At 52.6% G+C, this 14,294-nt stretch overlaps 1 protein-coding gene across 1 annotated transcript in view; it reads left to right on the top strand.

Moving 5' to 3' along the window:
• The window catches only part of ARHGAP1 (Rho GTPase activating protein 1), a 25,628-nt gene extending 11,334 nt beyond the window's left edge, over positions 1-14,294 (top strand). The window contains exons 4-13 of the mRNA XM_004051027.5: positions 3,122-3,209; positions 9,183-9,314; positions 10,002-10,088; positions 10,272-10,370; positions 10,634-10,741; positions 10,818-10,894; positions 11,099-11,176; positions 11,605-11,733; positions 11,913-12,016; positions 12,155-14,294. Of these exons, the coding sequence (XP_004051075.2) occupies positions 3,122-3,209; positions 9,183-9,314; positions 10,002-10,088; positions 10,272-10,370; positions 10,634-10,741; positions 10,818-10,894; positions 11,099-11,176; positions 11,605-11,733; positions 11,913-12,016; positions 12,155-12,343 (1,091 nt within the window). The 3' untranslated portion in view covers positions 12,344-14,294. The remainder of the gene's footprint in view (positions 1-3,121; positions 3,210-9,182; positions 9,315-10,001; positions 10,089-10,271; positions 10,371-10,633; positions 10,742-10,817; positions 10,895-11,098; positions 11,177-11,604; positions 11,734-11,912; positions 12,017-12,154) is intronic.

The following is a 14,294-nucleotide window of genomic DNA, read 5'->3' as shown; positions in this document are numbered from 1 at the left end:
CTTAGGAGGTGGTGGTTGCAGTGAGCCCAGATCACTCCACAGCACTCCAGCCTGGATGATAGAGACTCCATCTCAGAAAAAAAAGAACAAACACAGAAATATAACTAGAACCAGGCATCCCATAGTTTAATGGTGACCTGTGATTTTGTGCAGGCTACCAAAACGTATTGAATACCTGCCACATGCCGGACACTGGACCAGTACTGGAGACTGCAGGTGCCATAGTATGCAACTGTAATCCCAGCTACTGGAAAGCTGAGGCAGGAGTTCAAGACTAGCCTGGGCAACATAACAAGATTCTGTCTGAAAAAATTGTTTTTAATTAAGCAGGTGGGATGGCATGTGCCTGTAGTCCTAGCTACTCAGGACATGGGAGGCTAAAGCAGGAGGATTGTTTGAGCCCAGGAGTTCAAGGCTGCAGTGAGCTACTGTTATGCCACTGCACTTCAGCCTGGGTGACAGAGCAAGACCCCGTCTCTTAAAAAAAAAAAACAATCACAGCTTGCCAGGAGTAAATAAAGAAAAAGAGCAAACAAAGACAATGAGACACAGCCTCTGTCTTTGAGCTGCTCACAAGCCTGTCAGGAAGGCAGGTACATAAACAATTCTACAGGAGAGTGAAGGGTCAGGACAGTGATGGGTGACGGTTTATGCTGGGAGCCATGAAAAGGGGCAGCTAACCTGTCTGGGGAAGGAGGGCGAGGACACAAGATTCCAGGCGGCGATTATGCCTGCATTGAGTCTTAAGGGTTGGTGGGGGCCCTGGAATATCTTAATGAGAAAGGATAGAATGCTTAGAAACCTACAGAAGTCAATCAGAACCAGTGTCATCCATAATTCTAGTAATAAGCTGGGTGCAGTGGTGCACACCTGTAGTCTCAGCTGCTTGGGAAGCTGAGGTGAGAGGATCACCTAAAGCCAGGAGTTCAAGAACAGCCTGGGCAACACATTGAGACCCCCATCTCTTTTCTTTAATTTTGTTTTTTTTTTTTTGAGACGGAGTCTTGCTTTATCACCCAGGCTGGAGTGCAGTGGGGCGATCTTGGCTCACTGCAAGCTCTGCCTCCTGGGTTCATGCCATTCTCCTGCCTCAGCCTCCCGAGTAGCTGGGACTACAGGCACCCGCCACCACGCCTGGCTAATTTTTTTTTTTTTTTTTTTGTATTTTTAGTAAAGACGGGGTTTCACCGTGTTAGCCAGGATGGTCTCGATCTCCTGACCTCATGATCCGCCCGCCTCGGCCTCCCAAAGTGTTGGGACTACAGGCGTGAGCCACCGTTCCTGGCCGAGACCCCCATCTCTTAAAAAAAATTCTAGTAATAAAATCAGAAAGCGATTGTCAGTGGTCAGAAATGAGACATGACTGTTAAGTAATCAGACTGATTTCCTCAGTGGCTGAAACATGCTGAGAAGGTAACTTCAAGAGGCTTTCCAAATACACACTGCTCAGCGGGGGTGCTTATGGAAAAGTGTAGACTTATAAGATGACTATTTGGCAAGATCACAAATGCTTTAGTGAGCATTTTTTAAAAATTGAGGTAAGAGCCGGGCGTGGTGGCTCATGCCTGTAATCCCAGCGCTTTGGGAGGCCAAGGCGGGTGGATCGCGACGTCAGGAGTTCGAGACCAGCTTGGCCACATGGTGAAACTCTGTCTCTACTAAAAATACAAATATTAGCCAGGCATCGTGGCAGGCGCCTGTAATCCCAGCTACTCGGGAAGCTGAGGCAGGAGACTCGCTTGAACCTGGGAGGTGGAGGTTGCAGTGAGACAAGACTGTGCCACTGCACTCTAGCCTGGGTGACAGAGTGAGACTCCATCTAAAAAAAAAAAATAGTAATAATAATTTGAGATAAGAATCACATAACAAAATTCATCAGTTTGCAGTGTACAATTCAGTGGTATAATATTTAGTGCATAATGTCATAAAATTATCACCTCCATCTAATCCCAAAACATTTTCACCACCCATACCATACCAAACGCTGTACCCACTAAGCAGTCTGTCCCCATTCCCCACTCCTCCTAGTACCTGGAAACCACTAATTTGCTTCCTGTCTCTATGCATGTACCTATCTAGACATCTCATGTAACTGGAATCATAGACTTGGTGGCCTTTTGTGACTGGCTTTCACTTGGCATAATGTTTCGGAGGTTCATCCACATTGTAGCATGTATCAGTACTTCATTCCTTTTTATGGCCAAACAGTATTCCATTGCATGGATTAACTACATCTTTTATCCGCTGATGGACATTTGGGTTGTCTGCACCAGGCATAACTTTTTTTTTTTTTTTTTTTTTGAGACACTCTTGCTCTGTCACCCAGGCTGGAGTACAGTGGCACCAGCTCAGCTCACTGCAACCTCCGCCTCCCAGGTTCAAGCAATTTTCCTGCCTCAGCCTCCCCAGTAGCTGGGACTATAGGTGTGCACCACCACACCCAGCTAATTTTTGTATTTTTAGTAGAGATGGGGTTTCACCATGTTGGCCAGGCTGGTCTCGTAACTCCTGGCCTCAGGTGATCCCCCTGGTTCAGCCTCCCAAAGTATTGGGATTACAGGCGTGAGCCACCGCGCCTGGCCGGCATGACTTTTTAAAAAGTGATGTTGGCTGGGTGCGGTGGCTCACATCTTTAATCCCAGCACTTTGGGAGGCTGAGGCAGGAGGAGGCCAGGAGCTCAAGACCCAGCCATGGCAAGATAGTGAGATCTGTCTCTACAAAAAATTTTAAAATTTCACCGGGTATGGTGGTGCTCACCTATAGTCCTGGCTACTTGGGAGGCTGAAGCAGGAGGATCTCTTGAGCCCAGGAGATTGGGGCTACGGTGAGCTGTGATTGCGCCACTACATTCCAGACTGGGTGAAAGAACAAGACCCCATCTCAAAGAAAAAAAATCACTTTTTTTTTAATACCCCAGCTCAGTAGCCCTGAAAGCAAGCTGTCCCTGTCTTCAGTGGCACACCCTTGCATGCAGGAGGCTGCCCGGAGGTCTGTCTGCATGGGCACTCTGGCCCCTGTGGTAACTGGCTCAGATCAGCAGGCCTGGCCCCTTTAAGTTCCTCACCCCACTTCTTTTGGTTCCCCTTCAACCCACTGTACTCCATCTTTCTCCACACCTAGGAGATGACAAGTATGGGCGGAAGATCATTGTGTTTAGTGCCTGTCGAATGCCCCCCAGCCACCAGCTTGACCACAGCAAGCTCCTGGGGTGAGTACCTGCCGGGAAGTGTGTTGGGGCTTTGCCCAGATCCCCATTGTAGCCTAATGCCACGTTCTTTACTGTCCCTCCCTGCCTGTGGGTGCTAGGCCACCTGCCTTAATGCCTTCCCTCTTCTCATGAAGGAGCTGGTTTATATTTAGGGGAGAGCACTGGACGAGGAGTCAGACCTAGTTTCTAGGTATTGAAGCTGGGTGACCTTGGTAAGCATCTTTAAGCCTCGCTTTCCTCACCTTTCAAAAGGGATAATAATATAGGCCTCTTTCCTTGTAGGAGTGAGAAACAGCACATGAAAAGGAAGGACTTTTGTCCAGATGTGAGGATTGACTGTTATAATCCTATGGTGTTTCTGAGATGGTTGCAGTTGTTTATCGTTTATAGGACTCATTAGTGTTGTCTTATTTTGTGCCTTTGGTGTCAGTGGTTTCTATACCGATGTGGGTTCTGGGAGCCAAACATATGTAATAGCTCTGGCCGGTCCAGACACGTCCTGATTCATGTCTGAAGGCTGGTTGAATGCCGAGGCTTGAAAGACTCATTTATGGTTGAGCCAGCTCTGGGCCCACAGGCGAGCAAACTCACCTCCTGCTGCTGTCCTCGGGGTGTGTAGTAGAGTGAGACCATCTTGCCCTTCTTTCTGTTTTCTCGGCAAATTTTAGAAAGATGCACTTCTTTCCTGACCAGTTTGAAGCACTGTCTGAAATGTAAAATCCTGGCACTGTCCCAAGCAGCTCTTTGAGATCCTGAATGGTTGTGTGCGAGCAGGAGGAGGTGTGGGCTTAGGGACAGACTCAGAGGGCAGCCGCAGAAGGAGAAGGGCGTGAATTTGGAGTCTCAGCCAGTCCTGGCAAGCCAGGGCCACAGGCTGAGTCGTCCAGCGTCATCTAGGAGTTCTATCTCTCTGGCCTTCTGAACCCTCTTCCCACTGCTCTTCAGACAAGGCAGGCAGAGCCTTGTCCAAGCCCACCGCGCGGCCCAGCCAGAATGGGCAAGAGCTTGGCCTGGGGCTGGTGGAGGCACATGGTCTTTTCTCTACCTGGTACATGTCTGATGTACCAGGTGACAGCCTCCTGCCCAGATAATAAGTGAAGTGGGAGGAAGTCAGTGGATAGGGGTGGAAAGCACCTGGTTTTCAGGAGACAGCTTGCTGGGGAAGGCCACACCCACCCCGGGGCGTCCTTGGCTTCAGGAAGTCCTGGACATCAGCTGCTGCTTGTCCTCCATCACTTCCGTCCTGGTCACAGTCCCTGCTGAGGGCAGTGGGGTGCTTCCATCATGGAGCACTTTGTCCCATTTTCAGTCAGATTATCTCAGATGTGGCTCTTCCCAGCTGTCCACCCAGATCCGGGAGGTTGAAATAGAAAGTGCCTGAGCGCCACTGCACTCTAGCCTGGGCGACAGAGCGAGACTCCGTCTCAAAAAAAAAAAAGAAAGTGCCTGAAGTGGCTGGACGCGGTGGCTCACGCCTGTAATCCTAGCACTTTGGGAGGTCGAGGCGGGAGGATCATGAGGTCAGGAGATCGAGACCATCCTGGCTAACATGGTGAAACCCCGTCTCTACTAAAAATACAAAAAAAAGATTAGCCAGGCGTGGTGGCGGGCGCCTGTAGTCCCAGCTACTCAGGAGGCTGAGGCAGAATGGCGTGAACCCGGGCGGCAGAGCTTGCAGTGAGCCAAGATTGAACCACTGCACTCCAGCCGGGGCGACAGAGCGAGACTCCGTCTCAAAAAAAAGAATGTGCCTGAAGCTTGGAATCAAATTCAGAAGACACATTCAACTTCAGCTCTGCACCTCTTGCTAGCTGTGTGCCTTGGGGCAGGTCTTTTCCAAGCCCTGTAAAAATGAGACTTGTGGCTGGGCGCCACAAGTCTCTTGTGGCTCCTCGTCCAGCGGCTCACGCCTGTAATCCCAGCACTTTGGGAGGCCAAGGTGGGTGGATCACGAGATCAGCAGTTCGAGACCAGCCTGACCAACATGACCCTGTCTCTACTAAAAATAAAAAAATTAGCCAGGCTTGGTGGTGCATACCTATAATCCTAGCTACTCAAGATAATCCCAGCTACTCAAGAGGCTGAGGCAGAAGAATTACTTGAACCCGGGAGGCGGAGATTTCAGTGAGCCCAGATCGTGCCATTTCACTGCAGCCTGGGTGACAGAGCGAAACTCCATCTCAAAAAAAAAAAAAAAAAAGTCCGGGTACGGTGGCTCATGCCTGTAATCCCAGCGCTTTGGGAGGCCGAGGCGGGTGGATCATGAGGTCAGGAGATTGAGACCATCCTGGCCAACATGGTGAAACCTCATCTCCACTAAAAACATAAAAATTAGCTGGGCATGATGGCGTGTGCCTGTAGTCCCAGCTACTCAGGAGGCTGAGGCAAGAGAATTGCTTGAACCTGGGAGGTAGAGGTTGCAGTCAGCCGAGATTGCGCCACTGCATTCCAGCCTGGGCAACAGAGCAAGACTCTGTCTCAAAAAAAAAAAAAAAAAAAAAAGAGACTTGTGCCCACCTCCCAGGGCTGTTGTGGGCATTAGGTAAGAACATGTGACCTGGCGCGGTGGCTCACGCCTGTAATCTCAGCACTTTGGGAGGCGAAGGTGGGTGGATCACAAGGTCAGGAGTTCAACACCAGCCTGACCAACATGGCAAAACCCTGTCTCTACTAAAAATACAAAATTAGCCATGTGTAGTGGCGTGCGCCTGTAATCCCAGCTACTTAGGAGGCTGAGGCAGGAGAATCACCCGAACCCGGGAGGCGGAGGTTGCAGTGTGCCAAGATCATGCCATTGCACTCCACCCTGGGCAATAAGAGTGAAACTCTGTCTCAAAAAGAAAAAAAGAATATACATGAAATCCATTGTGTACATTTTTAAAGTATTACAATTTAGAGAGTTTAGAAAAATATACGTAGCCATAAATAAAAAAATATATAGACAACTGTGAAAAAAAAAGTCTCCCACACACCCACCACCTAGAGAGAAAGTTACTGTTAATATTTTTGTGTAGTCATTTCCTATTTTTTCTGTAATGTATATGGAACTCTATAGTCAGTTTGGTATCTTTTTTTTTTTTTTTGAGACCGAGCCTCGCTCTGTCACCCAGGCTGGAGTGCAGTGGCACGATGTTGGCTCACTGCAACCTCCACCTCCTGAGTTCAAGCGATTCCCCTGCCTCAGCCTCCTGAGTAGCTGGGATTACAGGCGTGCACCACCACACTCAGCTAATTTTTGTATTTTTAGTAGAGAGAGCGTTTCATCATGTTGGCCAGGCTGGTCTTGAACTCCCAACCTCTGGTGATCTGCCCGTCTCTGCCTCCCAAATTGCTGGGATTACAGGCGTGAGGCACCACACCCAGCCTGGTTTTGTATCTTACATGACATTTTTTTCTGAGCATTAAATATTCTTCAAAGATATCTTCTAAAAAACATTTTATTGACATCAAATATGCTGACAGAAAAGTGGATAAAATATAAGTGTACTGTGTGAATTTTCAAAAACTGAACACATCTGTGTCACTCACACCCTACAAAGGGCATAAACACTGTTCTGACATCTGACTTCACAGACTGATTCTGTCTGCAGAAATGTCCTGTGAGCTATTCTATTTATGGTTGTCACGTGGTTGATTTAACCAATTCCCTGCTGTTGCAGTTAGCTTGCCACTAGATTTTTTTTTCCCTATCATAAAATGGGCCATGAAGAACAGCCTTCTACAAAAATGTTTCGTTCATCTCAGATTATTTCCTTAGGACAAACTCCTAGACATATTTTTACAAGGTCAGAGAGTATGAGCATTTTATAGCTTCTGATAAACATCACTTTATTTCCCTACAAAAGGCCATAACCTGCATCAGTGGATGAGAGTGTCTGTTTTCACTACAATCTTTGCTATTTTTGTAGTTGCAAAATGCAATCTCTTTATGCGACAGCTCTTTGTAAACTGCAGTGCTCAGTGTGGAGAAGGGGTAAATGACCATGTACTGGGGATCCCAGCATCAGCCACCCCAGGCCTGCCTGTGCTGGCCCAGCCTGGCACCCACGGGCCAGTCTTGAGCATACTCTGTCTGGGTTAGGTCAAGCTCTAGCCACTTCACCAGGCTTCTCTCCTTCCCTGCCTCCCCTTGGAAGTGCTTAGCATTCTGCCTGCCTAGCCTCCCAGCCTGCAGTAGTGTCCCTGTGGGAGCCTAGGAGCTGTTTGGCCAACTAGAAAGAGGGCTCTATGGCCGGGCACAGTGGCTCATGCCCGTAATCCCAGCACTTTGGGAGGCCGAGGCAGGCGGATCACCTGAGGTCGGGAGTTGGAGACCAGCCTGACGAACATGGAGAAACCCCATCTCTACTGAAAATACAAAATTAGCCGGGCGTGGTGGCACATGCCTATAATCCCAGCTACTTGGGAGGCTGAGTCAGGAGAATCACTTGAATCCGGGAGGCAGAGGTTTTGGTGAGCCGAGATCATGCCACTGCACTCCAGCCTGGGCAACAAGAGCAAAACTCCATCTCAAAAAAAAAAAAGGAGAGGGCTTTACACACACTCCCTTCCCTTTCCCCAGTTCTTGTTCATTCCATCCATAACTCTCAGTGTGCTCAACACCAGGTGTGTATATGTTTGTGCTGAGCTGGTAGATAGCGTGTCATGAGCATAATAGGGAACCAGAGGAGTTGGGGCTCTTTGGTCCACTAAAGGCCCAGTGACTGGAGCAGGTGACTCTCTGGCCACCCCATCCCCTCTCATGGGCACAGTGTTTTACCGCCGGCACTGGAGTTCATGTGTAGAAGGCAAAGCTGTCCCGTGGTCAAGAATGCAGGCTTTCGGCCAGGTGCAGTGACTCATGCCTGTAATCTCCCAGCACTTTGGGAGGCTGAGGTGGGAGGATTGCTTGAGGCCAGGAACTCAAGACCAGCCTGGGCAACATAGTGAGACCTGTCTCTACAAAATAAAAAATAGAAAAAAGAGCCGGGTGTGGTGACTCACACCTGCGGTTCCTGCTACTCAGGAGGCTGAGGCAGGAGGATAGCTTAAGCCTGGGAGGTCAAGGCTGCGGTGAGCTGTGATTGCGCCACTGTGCCCCAGCCTGGGTGACAGTAAGACCCTGTCTCAAAAAAAAAAAAAGCAGGCTTTGGTGTTAGACACTTCACTTCCAGGATCTACCACAAGCTGTGTGACCTTGGATCAGCACTTGACCTCTCTGGTCATTGCCTTCATTTGTAGGATGGGGATTACATCAGCCTCAGTTATAAGCAACCTATGAGCTAATGTATGTGAAGTGCTTGGCAGACACTAAAAACTTAATATTGAGAAATGGTGACTGTCATCATTATTATTGATTCAGAGAAATCCCTGATTCAGGGGAAACGTCATTCCCCTTTTCACTGCAGGCCTAGGCAGGCCCGGGTTAGGGTCCTGGTCTCCTGACATCTAGTTCCTGCTCAAGAGTGAGAACTGTTATTATTACTATTACTGAGACAGAGTTTCACTCTTGTTGCCCAGGCTGGAGTACAGTGCCACAATTTCTGCTCACTGAAACCTCCGCCTCCTGGGTTCAAGTGATTCTCCTGCCTCAGCCTCCTGAGTAGCTGGGATTACAGGCATGCACCACCATGCTCGGCTAATTTTTGCATTTTTAGTAGAGATGGGGTTTCACCATGTTGGCCAGGCTGGTCTTGAACTCCTGACCTCAGGTGATCCACCCGCCTTGGCCTCCCAAAGTGTTGGGATTACAGGCATGAGCCACTGCGCCCGGCTGAGAGCTGTTATTACTATTCTCATTCCTCTGCCCAGCGTCTACCCTAGGCCTCCTCCACAGCAACCTGGTGACTGATTATGAGCCAGAACAGACTGTGCTAGGGGAGGGCCCGTGGGGAAGGGGCTGTGACGTGGTGGGAGACTCTTGGGGCTGCTTTCTGTCTTCGTGGGGCCGCCCCTGTGCACAGGGCAGGCCTGAGCAGGGCTTTTCCCTGGAAGGTACCTGAAGCACACCCTGGACCAGTACGTGGAGAGTGACTACACGCTTCTGTATCTGCACCACGGCCTGACCAGCGACAACAAGCCCTCCCTCAGCTGGCTCCGTGATGCCTACCGGGAGTTTGACCGCAAGTGGGTTGGGGCATGGGGCCTGCACAGTCAGATCCAGAGGCAGTGGCTCTGCCAGCTTCCGGGCTGCCCTCCACTCGGGCAGGAGCTTATTCCAAGGCAGGGGGTGGCGGGGGCTGCCGTCTATGTCAATGTAAAGAATCTGCAGTCAGATCACCCTGGGCTTAAGTAAGGGGTAAGGCCCAGTTTCTCAGCTTATTTGCACTCTGACCTCTTGTTTTACTTAACCTCTTTGAGCCTCCTGTTTTCTAATCTGTAAAATGAGACAGTGATGGCCCTTACCTCGCATGCTGGCCATGCGTGTTCAAATCAGAAAATATGCACTGAGGCTGGGTGCGGTGGCTCACACCTGTAATCCCAGCACTTTGGGAAGCTGAGGCGGATGGATCACTTGAGGTCAGGAGTTCCAGACCAGCCTGGCCAACATGGTGAAACCCCGTCTCCACTAAAAATACAAAAATTAGCTAGGTGTGGTGGTGGGTGCCTGTAATCCTAGTTACTCAGGAGGCTGAGGCAGGAGAATAGCTTGAATCCGGGAGGTGGAGGCTGCAATGAGCTGAGATCATACTCCAGCCTGGGTGAAGGAGACTCTGTCTCAAAAAAAAAAAAAAAAAAAAGTATGCACTGGGACCCTAGCGTGGCGCCTGTCCCACCACGCCTGCTCCTGAGTTGTACATTCTGTCTCTGCAGGTACAAGAAGAACATCAAGGCCTTGTACATCGTGCATCCGACCATGTTCATCAAAACTCTGCTCATCCTCTTCAAGCCCCTCATCAGGTGAGTGGCCATGGGCAGGGCTGGTGGTCCCGGCTTGCCTGGAACTCTGAAGCTGGGAGGCTGGGCAGCCTGGGGACCACCAGGTGCGGCTGGGCTTCGGTCTGAACTGGGTGGGTGTTGAGGGGAGAGTGGAGGCCACCGGAAGCGGGCCCCCACAACCCAGGCCCTTTCTTCCACCAACAGCTTCAAGTTCGGGCAGAAGATCTTCTATGTGAATTACCTGAGCGAGCTGAGCGAGCACGTGAAGCTGGAGCAGCTGGGGATCCCTCGCCAAGTGCTCAAGTGAGGCGGGTGCGGCGGCTGGGGGCTCGTGAAGCCGGGGTAATGAGGACGTGTGTCCTGATTCAGAGACCGCGTGGGGCTTAGGCAGAGCAAGCCCATGTCCCGACCTCTCCCAGGTCTTTGCTTTCTGCTGTGGAAAGCGGAGTTGTTACAGAGATCGCATGAGATGATCCTCCTGACCCCGCGTGGTCAATGCTTGACTGAATTGGCAGAGCGACTCCAGAGCCAGGCAGGGCCTGACCCACCTCCCTCTACTCCTGCAGATATGACGACTTCCTGAAATCCACACAGAAGAGCCCCGCGACAGCCCCCAAGCCCATGCCCCCACGGCCCCCCCTGCCCAACCAGCAGTTTGGAGTCTCGCTGCAGCAGTAAGTATGAAAGGTGGCTGGGCCACGGCGGGGCGGGAAGGGCTGCAGGCCCGGCTCACCAGCCTTGTTCCCGCAGCCTCCAGGAGAAGAATCCAGAGCAGGAGCCCATTCCCATTGTACTCAGGGAGACTGTTGCCTACTTACAGGCCCACGGTGAGTGCCGGGCCTGCCTCCTCACCAGCCAGGTCTCCCGGCTCCCTTCAGGAAGCTGGGGAAGCTGCTGGGCAGGGCAGAGGGAGGTCCTGCAAGCCTCAACGTCCCCACCCAGCCCTGCCTAGAACCCCAAGACAGAGAAGGGGCAGGGAATCCAGCCGGTGCCCAGCGCTCGGAGGCTCACCAGGCCCTACTGTTTCCCAGCTCTCACCACCGAGGGCATCTTCCGGAGGTCGGCCAACACCCAAGTGGTCCGGGAAGTGCAGCAGAAGTACAACATGGGTGAGCAGCCCTGGGCTGTTACAGGGCCATATGTGTGTTACTGGTAGGGGGCTTCTCTGCCCTCTGCTGCCTTGTAAATGAGGGTCTCAGAGTCTCTTCCTGCTGGAGGTTTCTGTGGCACTTGGTGTCACATAAGTCCTACTTCTGCCAGGCCTGCTGCCTCATTGGTCGGGCTCCCGGGTCCTGGGTATAGGCACATTCAGAGGCAAGGAATAACGGTGGGGTGTGCCGGGCCCCACTTCCCCAGATGGCCGGAACCCGCATTCTCTGGTCACAGAGGAAGAGGGAGGCAGGTGTCAGAGGGCGCCCCTGGGAGGAAGGGCTTATGCAGGGTCCAGGGGCAGTCAGGCAGTGCGGCCCGCGTTGTCTGCAGATGGGTGCTGCCCTTCAGGCTGTGCCGAGCTTCTCTCACGCTGCCCCCACCCCAGGGCTGCCTGTGGACTTCGACCAGTACAATGAGCTGCACCTGCCAGCAGTCATCCTCAAGACCTTCCTCCGGGAGCTTCCTGAGCCCCTGCTCACCTTTGACCTCTACCCCCATGTGGTGGGCTTCCTCAGTGAGTCCCCATCTCTTCTTTTGGGCCTGGGGCTGGACTTTGGGCAGGTGCGCAGCAGGCTTTCGGGCCTAGGCACCTCCAAGGGAAGACTGCTGGGGATCTCCCCTCTAGCCTGCGTCAGAGCGTCCTGAACCAGCCCAGCCCAGGGCCCCTATAACCCGGGCCTCCTTTCCTCATAGACATTGATGAAAGCCAGAGGGTGCCAGAGACGCTGCAGGTCCTCCAGACGCTGCCAGAGGAGAACTACCAGGTGCTTCGTTTCCTGACTGCTTTCCTGGTGCAGGTGAGACCTTGGACTTGGCCTCTGGGGTGAGGGAGGGGGAAGGAGGAGCTGCCGCCTCCTCTGCGCCCTGGTCATTGTTGCTGGGAGTGGGAGGCAGCATCTGTGGCTTCCTGCTGCAGTCCCTGATTCCCTCCACAGATTTCTGCACACAGTGACCAGAACAAGATGACCAACACTAACCTGGCTGTTGTTTTCGGCCCTAACCTGCTGTGGGCCAAGGATGCGGCCATCACCCTGAAAGCCATTAATCCCATCAACACCTTCACCAAGTTCCTTCTGGATCACCAAGGGGAGCTGTTCCCCAGCCCGGACCCCAGCGGACTCTGAACCTGGCCCCTGCCCCACCAGCCCCTTCTCTGGTAGCCCGGGTTTGGACTCTTTCTCCTGGCATCAGGGGCCATGAAGCCCCCTGGAGAGAGATGTTGGAGCCACCCATCAGGCATGCTCTCCCCCACCTCTGTCCAGCCCGCCTCACGGCCCTGGCGGCCTCGCTGTGACCAGAAGACGTTTTTCTCTGCCTTACACTTCTCACTGCCTCTCTGGACACCTGGCTTTTGCTGGGCTCTCCAGAGCTGGGCTTGGCTCTTCCAGCTGGAGAAGGACTGAGCCCCAGTAACCCCTTTCCTGCTTTTTCCTGCCTCTGTTTCCCTGGCAAGTGTGGATGAATCAAATGACTGCCGGCTGGGCTGGTAGCAGGGGCCAGTCCTCCCCTCTTGATTGCTGGGAATGAGCAGCTGAGCTCTTTGGTGTGGACACCGCCCCAAGCTGAGGTGCCTCCCTGTCTGGTAGGCTGCCCTGCTTTGCAGAAGCCCCTTCGCCTGAGTGCAAGCACCCTTGCTCCTGTACTGCCCCCAGCAGCGCAGTCTGGGGTATTTCCCCTGCTGAGGAGTGACAGGGCTGGAGCCTGTGTCTGCTTTCTGCCTCCTCTTCCACACATCCTGGGTCAGCCTTTCCCAAGTGATACTGCCCCTGGGGTGTCCTAACCCCTTGGTTATGCAGGGACTGGTAGCTTGGATGACACGGCTCAGAGTCCCAGCATCCACTTGAAACCTCCCTCTCCACCTCCCCGCCCCTGAGAGCTACAGTGTGCGATGGAATCAGTGACCGGCCGGGTTAGCCTCTCCCCTCTTTGCCTCCTTTCCCACACGGGCAGATCATCAGCCTTCATGTTCTTGTGGACCTGTCTGTTATGGAGTCACACTGGCCCCTGCCCCGGCCGGAGGTGACTCAGTGCCTCAGGATCTGTGTGGCTCCTTCCTCCAGCTGGGGGACTCTTAAAGGGGCTGGGGTAGAGGCTAAGAGTGCCCATAGGAGAGGCAGAGATTGTGCTGATAGGTCAGTCCAGATAGGTGGGTTCTAGCAATTTCCCCAGGGGATTAAGGGGCTCTAGGGCCACCTTTTTTTTTTTTTTTTCTGAGATGGAGTCTCGCTCTGTCACCAGGCTGGAGTGCAGTGGCGCGATCTCGGCACACCTCCGCCTTCTGGGTTCAAGCGATTCTCCTGCCTCAGCCTCCTGAGTAGCTGGGACTATAGGTGCATGCCACCATGCCCAGCTAATTTTTGTATTTTTAGTAGAGACGGGGTTTCACCATGTTGGCCAGGATGGTCTCGATCTCCTGACCTCATGATCCACCCACCTCGGCCTCCCAAAGTGCTGGGATTCCAGGCGTGAGCCACCGCGCCTGGCCAGCCCTGTTGTCTTTCAAAGAACCTTGGCCCCAGTGATGGCTGATCTCTCACTCCCACTGTCTTGTAGAATTACACTCCTTCCTGGGGATCCCTCTTCCTGCAGCCTTGTCCTTGGGGAGTACAGGGAAGTACCTGCAGTGACCCTGCCCCCATGACCTTGGCCAGGCAGGATGATTCCAGAGCCCGTACTGTGGGGATCCTCACTGACCAGCCCAGCCCCATCCGCAAGCCAGGCTGGGCCTGGGCATAACTTCGCTGGGCTCTCCCAAGACCATCAGCAGTGCATCCAGCCCCCTGGGGCCTGGGCTGCTGCTGGTTCTTCCTCAGTCCCTTGGTCTCTAGCCTCGGCCAGGGCTGCTCTGCTCTCCGCCCTCCTTTGTGTATCAAGTGTCGCTAACAGCCCCATTCACTGGGGAGCCTTTCGGATCTATTTGGTCTTTCTCATGTCCCCCACTGGTCTGTACCCCAGGGAGGGGGCACTTGTACTGTGAATCCAGTGTTCACATTCACACTTAATGACTTCCTTGGCACCAATCATGTATTTCACCGTTTGCACTTTTTGTATTTCAATAAAAATGGAGATGCAAAA

The sequence above is a fragment of the Gorilla gorilla genome, chromosome 9 (genome assembly GCF_029281585.2).
Source record: "Gorilla gorilla gorilla isolate KB3781 chromosome 9, NHGRI_mGorGor1-v2.1_pri, whole genome shotgun sequence".
NCBI lineage: Eukaryota > Metazoa > Chordata > Mammalia > Primates > Hominidae > Gorilla > Gorilla gorilla.
This window is presented reverse-complemented; position numbering and strand designations above follow the sequence as displayed.